The sequence below is a fragment of the Brachyhypopomus gauderio genome, chromosome 4 (genome assembly GCF_052324685.1).
Source record: "Brachyhypopomus gauderio isolate BG-103 chromosome 4, BGAUD_0.2, whole genome shotgun sequence".
Lineage (NCBI taxonomy): Eukaryota > Metazoa > Chordata > Actinopteri > Gymnotiformes > Hypopomidae > Brachyhypopomus > Brachyhypopomus gauderio.
This window is the reverse complement of record NC_135214.1, coordinates 15119999-15136170: the sequence shown is the minus strand read 5'-3', so window position 1 is coordinate 15136170 and position 16172 is coordinate 15119999. Positions and strand designations below refer to the sequence as shown.

The 16172-nt window shown below is 44.2% G+C and overlaps 1 protein-coding gene across 8 annotated transcripts in view; it reads right to left on the bottom strand.

Moving 5' to 3' along the window:
- Positions 1–16172, bottom strand: part of pcbp3 (poly(rC) binding protein 3) — a 45231-nt gene that overhangs the window by 3316 nt on the left and 25743 nt on the right. For 5 of the 8 annotated variants that reach the window (XM_077002527.1, XM_077002523.1, XM_077002524.1 and 2 more), the window contains 12 exons: positions 8848–9018; positions 8417–8436; positions 8266–8298; positions 7642–7758; positions 7082–7213; positions 6730–6858; positions 5627–5701; positions 4138–4179; positions 2832–2910; positions 1686–1738; positions 992–1161; positions 16–489 (listed from right to left, as the gene is read on the bottom strand). In XM_077002527.1, coding sequence (XP_076858642.1) covers positions 435–489; positions 992–1161; positions 1686–1738; positions 2832–2910; positions 4138–4179; positions 5627–5701; positions 6730–6858; positions 7082–7213; positions 7642–7758; positions 8266–8298; positions 8417–8436; positions 8848–8926 — 984 coding nt within the window. In that variant the 5' untranslated portion in view covers positions 8927–9018 and the 3' untranslated portion in view covers positions 16–434. Of the gene's footprint in view, positions 1–15; positions 490–991; positions 1162–1685; positions 1739–2831; positions 2911–4137; positions 4180–5626; positions 5702–6729; positions 6859–7081; positions 7214–7641; positions 7759–8265; positions 8299–8416; positions 8437–8847; positions 9019–16172 lie in introns of those variants that run through there. The other 3 variants (XM_077002528.1, XM_077002530.1, XM_077002529.1) reach the window with 3 other exon arrangements.

Here is a 16172-nt window from a genome sequence, read left to right as displayed (position 1 = left end):
TGTTCATGGATCACATCACTCTCTCTGGCCAAAAGCATTGCTTGGTAGCAATCTGATATACTCCATGAAGTTTTTTTTTCTATTTTATATGTTTTTAAGCTTTCCCAGCATGGAGCTTCATGACAGAACTGGCAATCATACATAACTAATCTACCAAAGAGAAAATAACAAATGAAAACACAGCAGAAACCTAATCATCCAGCATGCTAAGACACAGTATTGAACACTATATAACATGAACAAAATCAAACCACTGTCTCTTTTTATAACTCCTCCCCTTTTACAGTAGCCTTGCGACACAAGTTAAGCTGGAGGTTCAACATAAGGAGTGCAGACTCAGTGGTAGGCTGGGAGTGCTAAGAAAGTGTGGTACATAAGGTTAATAGGAAAACGGCGGCTGTTAGCTCCCGATAATGATAGCAGTTTGGGGGGCTTCAGGATGTAGTCATTGATGAGGGATCATTCCACATGGCTGCCACGTCTCTGAACCTGCCAGCGGAATTGTGGGAAAGCAATATCCATTAGTGGATCCCCTGCCGCCGGTGTGTAAGCCCCACCTTCTCTCTCTCTCTCTCTCTCTCTCTCTCTCTCACACACACACACACACACACACACACACACACACACACACACACACACACACACACACACTTATCATATACATGGCTGTAAAGCAGAGACATGGCTGTTTCAGACACTTTTCTACAAACATTTCCATGATAACCTCAACATCCCTGCGTGCACACTTGTCTTCATGGCCTGCCTTCATTACAGTGCACGTCTTTGCACATCTTCACACACTTTAGCACGCCCACACAGCAGACATTCGTGGACAGGTAGCTGTTTAGCATATGTCAAGTGCACGTGAACCTTTCAAAAACAGAGCTAGCCCTGTGGCGTATGCAGATGCTGGTTTCATGAGGTCAGGGGGAGGTCATGGGTTTTGGAGGGCAACGTGTCTCCGCGGTTTGGAGCTGAGGCAGGTTTTTACCTCGCATTGATGAGGTACTGGGCAAGGCTGATGTTGGCGGGCGTTCCTGTGATGGTGATCTGACGCTCTGATGACCCTTCCATGGCGTTAGCAATTTTGATCTGGGCTCCAGACATCTGACGGATCTCATTGATCTTGGTTCCCTGGCGCCCAATTATGCAGCCTATTAGCTGAGAGGAAATCACAAAGCAAAACACAAAATTGCACTCTGTGGGCCAAAGAAAGATGAAGAGCTCCTACTGGCTGTTAACTAACCAATTTTGGCAACATTAACTTCAGTGGATCCCTTAACAAATCCTGTGACTTCCTGTGAAGGCTGCAAAACAGTACTAAGCTGTTCCTGATGTGGGTGAACCATGACTGTGTGTGTGAACCATGCCCTGTGTGAGTGAACCATGACCTGTGTGGGTGAGTGAACCATGACCTGTGTTAGTGAGTGAACCATGACCTGTGTGAGTGAGTGAACCATGACCTGTGTGAGTGAGTGAACCATGACCTGTGTGAGTGAGTGAACCATGACTGTGTGTGTTAACCATGACCTGTTTGTGTTAATCATGCCCTGTGTGGGTTTGTGTACCCTGCTTTGCCACCCTGATATCTGATATGTCAGGGTGGTTCAAGCACTACACGGTGCTGAGGTGTTCTGGGACAGGATGGGCCTGGGCTGCCTCTCAGTGTATTTGCCTATACTCACATCATTGGGAATGGTGAGTTCATGAGTACTGGCCGGGGGACTGGCATCCAGACCTACGGCACAGAGCACACAAGGGCGGGTGGGGGGAGACCGTGATGAACAGTACAGTGCACACACAAACACACACATATGCAAACACACGCTCAAACACACACACACACACACACACACACACACATACATACACACACGCAAACACACACACACACACACACGCAAACACACACACACACACACACACACACACACACACACACACACACACACACACACACAACACATATTGCACAGCATCACCAACCAGCACAGTGCAGGGTCAGAGTACCAACAATGAGAGAACTGTTTTTATTCCATATATTTCTGACCAGCATAAAAGGGCTACTGAGCACAACTCAATAACACAGTTAAAACTTCACATCCATTCACCAGGTTGAACAAACTTGCCACACACAATTGGCGGTGATAAAAATCAGCTGCTTAAGCACACCCAAAGAGCATAATTAAGAGAGATGCATAATTAATAGACTGGTGCTTATTTAAGATGGATGCATAATTAATAGAACGGTGCTTATTTTGTTTCATGGGTCCAAGACTGCTTAAAGACACTTCATCAAACCCTCCAGGCACAGACACTTGAAGAAAGGTCCCCTGCTCAATTCATCAGTCATGTCATGTGAAGAGTGGGCATTCAATCCCTGTGTGAAGCAACTCTCACCACATTTACTCACCCATTATCACCTTGCCTTTTGTAAACTAGAATTTTGTTCCTGCCTTGGTGTTTTAATTTGCTATGCTTTATATTTAATTTATACATGTCTTTTAAGTCCACAGACGTAAGTAGGTTTTTCGCTCTTTTATCAGGTGAAGTGGACTGGCGGTGGAGTCTGTCCAGCTGCTGACACTCCTGTGATACTGTCTAGCCATACTCGCTGTTCACGCCAAAAAACAAAACAAAAGAAAAGAAGAAAAATGCAGCTGAAAAGTTAAAAAGAAAGATAAAGCCACAGTAAAGTCGAAAGCAACCACCAGGGGCAAGTCATGAAGCGTGGCACAGAGAGAAAAGGAAAGGCAGAAAGAGAGAGAAAGAAAGAGTCTTTCTACAGGTACGGAGAGAAGGACACTTTGAAAGGGCTTGTGGGTACGTACCGGGGAAAGCAGGGGTGGTCTGTCCAAGGGGGGTAAAGGGGGTTTGCTGCATAGCCAACTGGTGGAGCTTGGTCAACTGCTGAGGGGGGCAGGAGGGACAGTAGAACTAAGAGGTTATTTATATAACGCACAGGTCACACCAAGAAACCAAAAAAAAAAAAAACACAAAAAAGAGAAGACAAGGAGAAAGGAGAAGAAGCCATAACACATGGTTGAAGAGAGCAACACAGAGAAAGAAAGAAAGAAAGAGAGAGAGAGAGAGAGAGAGAGAGAGAGAGAGAGAGAGAGAGAGAGAGAGAGAGAGAGAGAAAGAGAGAGCAAAAGAGAGAGATAAGCTCGAGGACTTGGCCTGACTCTGAGTGGATCCATCTTTCTGGGCTTTTAGAAAGAGCTAGGTCAGATCTGAAGACACTTGTTGATTTGCTGTCTTATGGGCTAAACGATGAGGGGAATCTGGTTTGTATTCATCTAACCCTTGTGATATAACCTTTGCTCTTATTGTAAAGGGAAGCCTTTACCTTAATACACACACCTCGACCTTGAACGAACTCTTTTTCAATTGTCTATGAGTGGTTTACAGCAGGGGGCAGGGGTAGCGTTTTCAAACTCATTCTGAAGACGAGAGGTTACGATTATGGCCACATCACCCCTCGTCGCCACTGGCTCAACTCCAGCGCTGCCTTGGTCCTCTAAAGCTGTACAGCTGAAGATCTTAGCCAAGGTCCATATGAGCAACTGCGATGTCACCCTGCACCTCCCCGAGCAGCTATTCCCACGTAGCCTCAGCGAGGCACCAACCCTTCACATGGGTGCTGCTCTGTTTGAGTGGACCTACAATACTGTTTACTGATGACCACTGCCAACTATTGTTTACAAAGTAGTTAGCTAACAGTAGGTTTATGAAGTAAATGGTTAATAGTGAGTGGAAATTAAAAGAACATTTATTTGTGATCTGTCAGACCTGTTGGTAATTTGGCTGCTTGACCTCTTTAAATGCTGTTAAGTTCCATTATAGAGCCCTGTACGTGTTGCTCCAGAAAACATCTGTTTCTGCTGTGTTATCATTTCGATTTTAACAGGCCAAGTCCTAAGAAGTCTTGTTCTCAACATGGATGACTGAGGTGGAGAACAGTTTCAGATTGTAATGCAACAAAAGTCCTATCAGACATGTCATATTAATATTACTGGTTAATATTAATAGAAGTCCAAGTAAAAAAAAAAAGCAGACCAAGCAGCTGATGGTGCTAAATTGGGGGCTGGGGGCGGGGTTAGGGGGCTGGGGACGGGGTTAGGGGTGGGAACTCACATCTGGATGTGGAATGGCATACTGTCCCTGAATTGTGTAAGCCTGCAAATAAGAAGAAACAAAAACAAACAAACAAAAAAGAAATTAATACCTGTTACAGCATTCTTATTTCACACATATTTTTTTATTACTGAATTACTGTAAAACAGAAACACAGTAGTACACACAGACACTCAGCTTACAGTGACAGACTTTGACAACTACAGGAAAACAACATCGGTTTATAGCTCTACACAGGCTAAAATGGGAAGGATCCTATCTTTACCTACTGTGTATGTTCAACTGTCTTATGATTCTCCCAGTTATGAGGAATGATGTAATAAACAGTAATAAAAAACCTCCTAAAACCATGCCAGCTTCTATTTGGTTATCTCTGGAGGAGACATGGATTTAATAAAGGGAATTTGGGGTTATATTTTGATAAAGTATTTCAAGAAAGAAAAAAAAAACTAAAGGGAAATACCACGTTGTAAATATTTTATGCCTTCATTCTAGATTTGAAATATCATCTCACACACAATTAAAGTCTGAACAATTGAAATGCATGTGATGTTAGACATCCCTTACCATAAGAACTCATCTAACCTCTCTGGTTATTTCATTTTAAATGACTATTGTGTTTGTGTTAATGTGCTTTCTGTCACCTACAATTGAGAAATATGACACTAATGGTCCTTATATGGTCTCAGATTGTCAGACTCTATTCCAGATGACACCTAGAATGGATGGCTGTCTGAAATTCAGCATGAATGGCTAACGTTGAGTTAGCAGAATGCTAAGAGTGGATTAGAAAGGTGTAATTTATCTACCTTAGGTTAGAATATTGAGAAAATATATCAGAAACACACTGCACACACACTGTCATTATGTTTATTGAATAGGTAATGTCATCCATAAAACACTTGCCTTATCAAACAGCCCTTTAATATTTATGTCTATTTAATCTGCACTTCATTTTGGATTCCTTACCAGTTCAATAAAGACCCCAGAACATCCCTCATTTCATAACCATCCTTCTTATCATATGAATCTTATTTGATTGTGCATTAGCGTTTGCTTATTAAAAAGATGTGATTTCTACTTCAGAAGAAAGAAGCATATTACATAAAAAGAGCTCGCATTCCGAGCATCTGTCAGGAGCAGTAAGAACTAATGAAAGCACACATGTTAAGATCAGCAGTGAAAATACATCTCTTTGATTGCAATATGCAATATTCGCTCACTGCAAAATTCATATTCCCTACATACAATAGCAGAGGATGCTCTCGAGTCTTATGTTAAACAGTGGTAAAGCAGGATGTGTCTAACCGCACGCCCTGTGCCCCCGCCCTCTCCTCGCATGACTCCCCAAGGGGAACCCCCCCCCTCGCCTAAGACGGGACCATGCTTGCGAGAAGGTGAGAAACCTGCGTGCACTAACAGGCAGGGGCTGGTGCTGCAGCAAAAGGCTGAGATTGGCTGTGGACGCGGCCAGCGGCTCGGCTCTTACCTGGCCACCTGAAAAAATGACGGGGGTGGAGGCGGGCTTTGGGCGGTAGGGTATGGTGGCACCTTTCGGTGGGGACTAGCAGAGGGGAAGAGGGAAGAGGTGGAGACCGCGTTAGAGTTAGAAAGAGACAGCGTGAAGACAGGTGTATGTTTGCGATAGGTGTGTGTAAATCAGACTAATAAGGAGGCAGGTGGAAGGATGTTTGCCAATCCCAGTCCCTCCCATCAGACTACATCTCCCAGGGATCAGACTACATCTCCCTCCCATCAGACTACATCTGCCAGGGATCAGACTACATCTCCCTCCCATCAGACTACATCTCCCAGGGATCTGCATATGTGCCTTCATCTATCTGAACACAAACTGCATTCCTCTCTGTCCTGTCCCCAATCTCCATTAACATAAATAAACTTAAACCCTTCATTCCTGTTTGCATTAAGCAGTGTTCAGCACCGCAGCAATACCCCAGCATTTGCAGTTTAATGTTTGCATTGGTGTTCTCCTTAATATTGTATAATTATATTTCATATCTGTTACTATTTAATTATTGTGCATGACACATATAAATGACTATTTCATTTGTTCTATGAGTCCAGTTGACATAACAATACACCAAACTTTGATTTTCACTCAAAATGTCTGCTTCTAAATCTTCGCTCATTTTACTTATTCAAATAAAACCTATACAAAAATATCAACCACAAATAAAAGAGGTCTTAAACTCAAGTACCACGTGTAACAAGAGAGGTCTGTGACAGAGGAAATATTTTTTTTTCCTACAAAAAAAGCCTGTGACATGTTATTGACTCAGGACAGAGCTAGGAGCCAGAATGAATACAGTCCTGTCAAAGCTCACTGATCCACTGTCTTCTGCTGCCTGGCTGCCCACTGCTGGACCAGCCGTTAAATGGACAGATGAGAGAGAGAGAGAGAGAGAGAGAGAGAGAGAGAGAGAGAGAGAGAGAGAGAGAGAGAGAGAGAGAGAGAGAGAGAGAGATAGGCATCACATAGGCTGTGTCTCATCAGAGGAATATGTGTTTGGTTGCGTTTCTACGTTGTGTCTCGGAGGCCTTGTCTGACCAGTCCGGCTACCGCACTGTTACCTCCAGCATGACCACACATATCTGTTTGACACACTGGATGATGGCGTCCGGGGTGCCCGAGATTGTCACCGCACGCTCAGTGGAATTGGGCAGCATGTCCCCGGCAACCTGCACCTGGGCTCCCGTGGACTAGGGAGAGACACCACACACGCACCACACACCAACACACACAATCAATTTTGTCACCATCACAAAATTTATTTGTATACATCACTGCCATTTTGCAGTGGAATCTGAGAATTCGTGACCACAGTGCTCTGTTAGCTTAGAAATAAAGAATGATCAGGCTATATGTTCTGGAAAGGGGTGCTGAGTGCTGTGTGTGAGTGCAGTCATGGTAGGGGAATGGCACCTCTCTCATCTCTTTAATCTTGGAGCCCCCCTTCCCAATGAGAGAGCCGCACTGGCTGGCTGGGACCACGAGGCGTAGGGTCACGGGGGGCTTGCTGGTGGCCGGGCTGTTGCTCATGGAGTTGATGATATCCTGCAAAAAAGAAAAAAATGAAACCCATATGGAAATTAAGGGTTCGATGGGGAAAGGGAGGGAAGACGGCAACATGGCGCCAGCATCGGCGGCTCTCGGAGCGGCTGGCGTGCACACTGTAGCGTTTAAATGGGTGCGATCCTACAGCTTTCTCCAGCTGGAAGGCGTTTTTAAGCTGCTACTGCGAAGCCTGCCAGAGGACTCCTGTGTTCAGCCCTGACTGCTGTGAGTCATTTCATTCCACTCTGATTGGCCGTCCTGGAGAAGGCTGGCACCTGGTACAGTAATAAACTGCTGCAAATTCAGTTCTGTTCAGCAACAATGGTGTGTAGCCCACTGGCTGCAGAGAGGTTTTTTTTTTTCAGTTCTTATATCATTCCTTCTATGTCAAACAGACAGAGAGACATAAGCCCAGTAGTGCAACATACCTCTTCAAATTTGTAGGCAATCATGGCGAAGGCCTTAAAGATGGCGTCTGTGGGTCCTGTAATGGTGACGATCCTCTCCGGACAGTTCCCTTCAGAGATGTTGATGCGAGCAGCACTCTGCAATTCACACAAACTTGAGATAAAATCTTAATCTCTATATGAAATATTCAAAACTCTAGATTAAATCTTCAGAGCTCTAGATTAAACCTTCTGGCAGCAATGTGCTGTTTAGTTTAGATTTGTGGAACAATCCAAATTCACTCACTGTATATAGAAAAGCATTTACAGTTTTAAAGAGTTTTCATTCCATTTATTGAATATCACTGACTGTTGTTGTTTTTTTTTTCTTTTCACGTCAGCTACTTTGGAAAGCCATCATTTCCTACTGGAGACACCCTGGTGAGAGAGGGCCACATGCTGTCACCACCAGTCTCCCTGACTGAACCTTTAATCCTGCAACATGAGCTCAGTCACAGCTGGAGGATAACGAGGCAGGAGGGGACCAAGTATCGCACATGTGCATCAGTGAGAGAGAAACAGAGAGGGGGGAGGGGATCTTGAGAGAGGGAGAGAATGAGAGACTACAGAATGAAAGAGAGAGACAGAGTGAGAAAGTTAACTGACCTCCTCGCGCATCTTCTTCACAGTTTCCCCTTTCTGGAAAAAAAACACCAGCATGGTACATTTTTAGAAAACAAATCAGCAGCAAAATGTTGAGAGTTCAAACTTTAAATTGACATAAGGCATGAATTAATGGCAAAAGCACGATGCACACCTTTCCAATAATACTTCCAACTTCCTGTGGAAATAAAAGACAAGGAAAAGAAAGAATGAGAAAAATTAAACCTACTGCAGAACAAATGAACAGAAGAACAAAATACAAAAGTGTATTCCTATTATTAACCACTGTGAACTGTACAATATCAATACTGCCATATTTATATTCGAAGCCCATGGTGACATGACCAGAAAAAGCATCAGGTCTGTCCTTGTGTAATGAGAACATGGATGCTGGTGCAGCCATTCTGAGGACGAGCAGGTGGAGACCTCCTCCATGAACAAGCCCAATCACGACAGCTCTTCCCTGCTGCACGAGCTCCTATTAGCTCCTTCACCCTTACCCTCCCACTCTTTCTCTGTCTCCCTCTCTCCCCTCTCTCCCCCCTCTCTCCGTCTCCTCTTTCTCTCCCCTCTCTCCTTCACTACTTGCCTTGCCGTGCATGAGGAGGCGGATGGTCAGGGTGACGTTGAGCCCTCCTTCGGACTGCACTTTGCTGGGTTCCATACTGGGATTGGAGGAGCAGCAGGAAGTGGTCACGTGAACAGGAAGTCCCCAGGGGCAGAGAGAGAGAGATGGTATGGCAGCCAACTAGTCACCTGGAAGGAATTTACACACATACACTTCATTGATGGGAGAAAGCCTGACAGAATGCATTTCCATTTATGTTTTTTGAATGAAGGCTGTTTTAAAAGAGGCAGCTCTGAGTCAACTGTCTGACCTCATTCATGGTACTCTATATGCATACTCTGAACACAAGAGGGAGCACTTCTCATAAATTCAATTCTCATACATTTAATGACATCTAATATTTTCTTTGGATATATTACACTTTTGATGTCACTCTATTATCACACCCAAAAGCAGACGTTGACTATATGGTGGAAAATTCATTTAAACAGAAATATCAGTTCCTACTGTTTCTGTAAACCATTACAAATGGATTTAACATATCTAGAGTCCCATAAATAACATTTCACACACCATTGCCTAACTAATCCAAAATTACTATGACAATAATGTAATTGCCCTCAAATCTAGTTCTATGGTTCAGGGTGCTCATGCCAACTGTACTCATAGTCCACATGCACTAATTGGCTAAGGAGTGTCTGATTCCTTCAGACACATTCAAGCTGTTCATCAGTACACAGAGTGGTCTGAATACAAAATAAGAGCACGGGATAAAAGATAAAATAACATGCCGTGTAAACAAAAGCAGAACAAAGCAGTGCTTGAACACGCGTACAGATGAGTACCGGTGGCCCTGCATGTGTCTAAGCTTCCTGATTCCACATGGGAAAAGTAAAACGCTTGGATACAATCCCACTTGTCTGCCACATCTCTTATAATGACCAGACCCCTGAACAGAAAATCCACAGAAAGGCAGATACAGACTGGGGAGAGAGAGAGAGAGAGAGAGAGAGAGGGGGGGGGGGGGGGGGTAGAATAAGTCTTCTCTTAGTTCAGATCTATACTTCACTCTCTATTTCTCAGACACCCCCTCTCTCTCTCTCACACTCTCTCTCTCTCTCTCTCTCTCTCTCTCTGCTTCTATGTTTTGTGCTTTGTGAAGATCAGCCATCATCCGGCAGACAGCCTGACCCATTAGTATCTTTCAGAGAAGTTTCCAGACTCAAGGTCAGAGTGTGTGACAGCTTGAGTCATGAAATCGCTATGGATAAAGTGGTGGTGCATAAGGGGACAAATGGGATTTGTTTGTGTGAGTGTGTGTGTGTGTGTGTGTGTGTGTGTGTGTGTGTGTGTGTGTGTGTGTGTGAGAGAGAGAGAGACAGAGAGGAGAGAGGAGAGAAGAGGGAAATTAGAGCATATGTATATTTGTGCAAATGAAATCACAGAGAACTGTAAAATGAGACTGACAGATGATATCTGCAGCCAGCTGTCCACCCCCCCCCCCCCCCCCCCCCCCCCCCCGAGCTCAGACTGGGCTTAAAAAAAAGAGAAATCCTAATAACCTCTTAAACCATGACAGAGAGCAAGGCCACGTCACACATGAAGAGATTGCGATGTACCAAAGGCCACGCCCCTTCCCTCTCACAGGCCGCAGAGAGCCAGTGACCCGGATAAAAACGATCAGAGTCTGAGCCTTCTGTGCTTGCTAATGGAGTAAAACACCGCGATAACCGGAATAACCTTGCAGGGCGGCAGCGAAAGGCGTGATCTTACACTGAAGGTCAAGAGGCAAAACATAAAACAGGAAGTTTAGGGCTCCAGCTCCCTAAGTTATTAATTTGTTTGAAGCTTTTTAACGCACATACTGTTTATCTCAGCATTAGTGAAAGTTCTGGTTTGGCTGGGTACCTTCGGGATGTGGGAATGCTAATGTTAAAGTTCGGTTTATTCTGTTTGATGTTTAGCAAAGAACAAATCTAGTCCACACTACTGAGAAGGGACGTGTAGGAGGGAGAGCAAAGTGCTCCCCATAAAACCATCGTGCAGTTTTACGGTAATAATCACAGCCGTGATGTTTACTTGTTGCCCTGTACAGTGATTCAACAAGTCATGGTCCTTTGGACACACTCTTGAAAACATTAGGAAAGAGGGAGAGCGGGCTAGTTGGGTGCATATCTGCCATTCATGTGCATGTTTGCCTTTCCAGCCTCCTGCTGTGCTATGGTTTGATTAAGAAAAGGTTAAAAGGTTCTGTGTTCAAAGCTGGTTCTGTATTGAAAATGTTAAACATGGAGTTGCACTAATGGGCTATCAAAAAATAAGTAAGTAAATGAATAAATAAAATCAGGCCCTGGTGCATGTTTATAATTCAGAGGCTGTCCACGTTCTGCATGGGTGCATTCTGATTACAGGTGTAGACCCCACAAACCCAAAAGCAGCATGTCAAAAATGGCTGTGAATCAAAGCCACGTGCGATCTCCCCACCCTGGCGAAGATGTCAGCAAGGGAGAGAGCACAAAAGCGCTCCTGAGCATCCGAATTCATTATAGGCAAAATTAACACAGAGAAGCCTTATAAATACACTTTCCTTTTGTTCACCGTTTCAGTTCTCATTAATATGAATTACATGTAAATCTGAACTGCCCCTGATGGCTATTATGAGCAATGTTTGCGGTGTACTGTGTATTGCCGAAAGTGGGTCAGGCTGTCGTGGAAAGAGCTGCTGGCCTCTGTGCTGGCTGAATTAATCACGCTTTACGCCTGGTCGAGCAAGGCACCCTAAAATCTCCCCTCTTATTTCTCGCTCCCTTTTTTGGTATAATAAGCACGTCAGCATCAATTATTTCATGTAAAAATTTCATTTGAAATTCCTTACATAATGTTATCAATACACGTATATCAAATTTATTTACCGTATATGTTGTATTTACACCTTCATAAAAATAAAAAAAAACCCACTGAGAAATAGGCTGTTCGATAAAGAGATGTTCAGATCAACTCAGCTCAGCCCGGCAACTCAATGTGGTTTGTTGTCGACCCACCCTGACTGCCTAAAGGCTAATCTTGGCGGCATGTGGTCATGCTAAATTCAAGGAGGTCATTTTACCGCATCTAGTGTGTTGACTGAGGTTTAATCCCCAGGGGAAAAACTGGAAATGTGGTTAGACCTTATAACAGGGAGGAGCATCGCCATCTAATTCGCAGCCAGACCCAGCCCCAGGCTGCCATTTCAATCAGATAAACCCTCGACACAAACACCTTCCTCCTGCTAAACAATCACCTCAGAATAATCCATCAGGAAATGAAAACACAAATCAAAATGTTTCCCTTCAACGGCAGACTGTTCGGTTTTCAATTCATCTAAAACCAAGAGGAAATGAGGGCTGTGGAGAAACACATCTGAAAAGGCTGTCAAAACTTGTTTACCAACTTCTTTAAAATATGAAATTTTTATGAGTATGCTAAAAATATCTTTATGTATGTGTTTCTAAACTGGGGTTGATTTAGTTGATTTAGTGTCTATATATCTCACACCCTGCATTTTTACATATTGAACAGACACGAATCCAGGCCCCTATTCATGTTTAAGGATGCATGCAACTTACAGTAACTTATGATTTGCAAAAAACTGCTCCCTCTTAGGCTATCTGTGAGACAGGAAGAAGTTGTGATTCTGCACCTCTCTTTAGACAGAACTTTATCTGAGATGAGGAGGAGATTACACTGCTTAACACTCCGCGCGTCCGGTAAGGGATCGGCTAACATTTTCATATTCTGAGCTGAAAAATCGTTTCCCTCACTATCGTCATTGCAACGGTGTCACCTGGTGGATATCAGGACCAATGTAAATGAAAGATTGGCCTTGTCCCATTTTGTATAAAATCAAAATACTCAAAAGTATCAGTGGTGGGAGCGTGGGGTGACGAGCCAGCAGGAAGAGTGACAGAGATGAGGGAGATATAAAGATGAAGACGAGCTGCCCTTGCTCGGGGCTCTGGGGACACGGTGGTGGTGGTGGTGTGGGTTGCCAGTCCCTCCCAGACTGGGGCTTCTGTCCCAGGTTTGAGCTGGAGGAGTGCTGGCAGAGAGGGCGGCACAGATCGGGAGCTATGATTTATTGTATTAAACACATCACTAGTCCTGTCAGCGCATCAGGGGACAGGGCCAAACATGAAGTGACACTGTTTATTGGAGACACTGTGGCTCATACAAGATTTCAGGGCAAATTACAGCCTGGAGCAACACGCCTTTACCACCCCCCCTCCCCTCAACCCAACCCCCCCTCCCCCTCCCACTCCATGTTCACTCTCTGGGCTGCAGTGGCAGCCTGGAGCAAGCAGGACAACCAAAGCCATCAGAGTGGAAGAAAAAAGGTGGCAAAGAACGACAGAGCAGCGGAAAAGGGGGGAGGGCAGTTCACAGAACACACTTCATTATCCACCGATGCCCATATACTTTGATTCGCTCGATGAAAGGACATTATTATTTCACTACATCTTTAAAATGTTCTTCTTCAAGACAGACAATGGTATTCGGTCGCCCCTTAGCCAGCAGGCAAAACTGATTTCAGACACACTGCACACAATGTATAATCATGTGCAACTGCCCCGTCCATCACACACTCTCGTGCATCCGGCCGATTGGCCAAGACCTGCTTCATTTGACTAACGCTGCATGGAGCGGGCCTTTCCAGAAATCACGACGATGGGTGCAGGGCGTGTCTCAACCGAAGGCGTTTATAGAAAAGGCGAGGGGCCGGCAGCAGCAGCGCTTGACGATCACAGAAATAGGAAGTTCCGCGAGCGTCTCGGGTAGCCCGCGCGGCTGGCGTGTGCTGGGCGCTGCACGCGCGTCTCCGACTGTCTGACCTTGCCCAGCGGAGAGTCCGTCTGTCGCCTCCAGGACTCCTGTACATTCACAACGCTGCATCAGCCTCTGACGATGGTTCTTGCTTACGGGAGGCTTTCAGCTGCTCATCATGTCCTCATTACAGGTTTTACAGCAGGACATTTATCTTTCCTAAGTGTCATGGTAAATGGATGCTGCTGTCTTCAATTACTTAACGAAGGGATGGAAATGTGCACATCATTTAGTGATAATTGAGCTTGTGCATTAAACTAGACATGATCGTGCAAGAACCATTTGTACCTTAAGCAATGTTATATATCATTATCATACAGACCGTATATCATTAGGTGAAAATAATGCTAAGTAAATGTGATGCAGTATTTTTCTTTAAAAATAAACTGTGATTAGACAGTCATTTAAAAAAAATGAATTCATGAATACTCTCTCCCTCACTCTTTATTGAAAGCACGTTTGTGTGAACAGTTGCTACTCATGCGTGTGTTTTAAGCCTAGTTTATACTCGACGCGCCGCAAGCGGCGCGAGGGTCCGCGCGGCGAAAATGACGTAATCGCTGTGGCTCCTCCCGTGCGCGAGGGCCTCGCGCGCTGTCGCGGCGCGAGGTCGTGCACCTCTCGAATTTTGTAACTTCGCGCGCGCGCCGCGCTTCAGCGCGATGGACAAAGTCATGTTTGCCGGGCTCATACACCTATACAAGGTGGAATTAAAGCACTTGTACGTCACTTTAAAGGTCCATTTCAATATTTCCCAGCACGTTAAACTTAATTAAGTTAAATATTTATACATATACTCGAAATGAATCGAAATAATTCGCTTTTTTTATCACATTATTTAATGGTTGTTTATTTTCAAAACGCAACGTCTTCACGTTCTCTCATGTTTCGTCCTGGAATTACAAGAGGCTCGTATTTGTTAACGTATCGTTTCGGACAACACTGCAAAGCCATATTTACGTTTGATGCCTGATGTGTATATATACGGTCTCTGGTCAGGTAAAAATGTTCTTTCACCGGTTTTGCATGGGTTTTTTATTCTCCACTGCCACCTATCGCCACCTATCGTTTCGGAGAACACTGCAGCGACGCTCGCGACGTTCGCGAAAGTATAAACGCCTACACCGCTCGCGCAGGGTCGCGCGAGGTGGGCGGAGCCGCGCGCTACGGTCGCTCGCGAAAGTATAAACCACGGTGCGCCACGCACTCCACAGGACGGACACACACCGCCATGGTCCCAATCACACCCTTATTAGTTATTGCACACACCTGTTCCTTGTTTACCCTCTTTTCTTCTCCCTGATAGTCATTGCTGTATGTTACCTGTCGTCATGCTGTCTGCCGTAATGGCGTCTGTTGTAGTGCCTGCTCTTAAGTGCCATAATTGCTGAATTTACTCTACGCACTGAGCTATTACCACTGCATTGTCAGCTGTTGTCTTTGAGCTTGCTTGAGTTGAGGCGTTATGGAGAATAAACATTCTCTTTCACTAGCCTCCCTCTCCCTCTTAGCCACCAAAGTCACAGCAGGAAAAGTCACTAATCCGAATGTTAAAATCCATTAGTGGCTGCTTCTGAATAAATCACAAACAATAAAATCTGTCAAAATAAGTATAGTCCTTTACAAAAATGCAGTTACATTGTGTGACTACTAGGTGGTTGTATTCTGGTCTATGTCCCTTAGATAATGTTTCTCTTTTATGGTGTGATGATATGCTGTGGTAGGAGCATCACTATGGAGTAAGCCCAGGGCTCCAGAATGGTTCTGATTGGAATGCATCATCAGAACTAATTTCAACATCTGCTACTTGAGAAGTAGAGAATTCTCAAAATATAATGCATTTCTGGTCAGTGGTCACTGGTCACATCTGTGCTGTAATTTACCTGCATGTTGCCAAATTGATTACATACACACACTTTTTTTATGCAGTTAGATTTACATGTGTTCATTTTAAAGGCATGTCACATCATTTCTGAAACTGGGTAGAGGCTGACAGTATATTGAAAACCAAGTTTTCAACAATATGATCAAATATCACTCTCATATTTGTGAGAACATATGGTTAGCTTTACAATTGTACAGCAAGAAAACCAGATTTCTACAAGCCCAGTGGGAAAGACAATGTGGTCCGTGTGGATCTACTGATGTCTGGGCTTCTCCCAGTCCTCTCAGACCACCAGACCTTCCAGTCTAATATGAACCATCAGAGTGATGTCACAGACGTCTGCTGTGTTCACTCATCAGAGACAGTGTGACGTTATCAGTATTTAGCCGCTTGCAATTTGACACCAAACTCAACAGACATTACAAAGTAAAATATTCAAGGTATTAAAAAGCAGATCCCAGTGTATATTAACTTTGTATATTCAAATGTGTTTATATAAGAAACAATTGTGCAACAACGAAAATTATTATTAAAATTATTAACAAGATTTATGGTATTATTAGCGCCAATTATTTCACCCTCTTAAGTGGAACATTA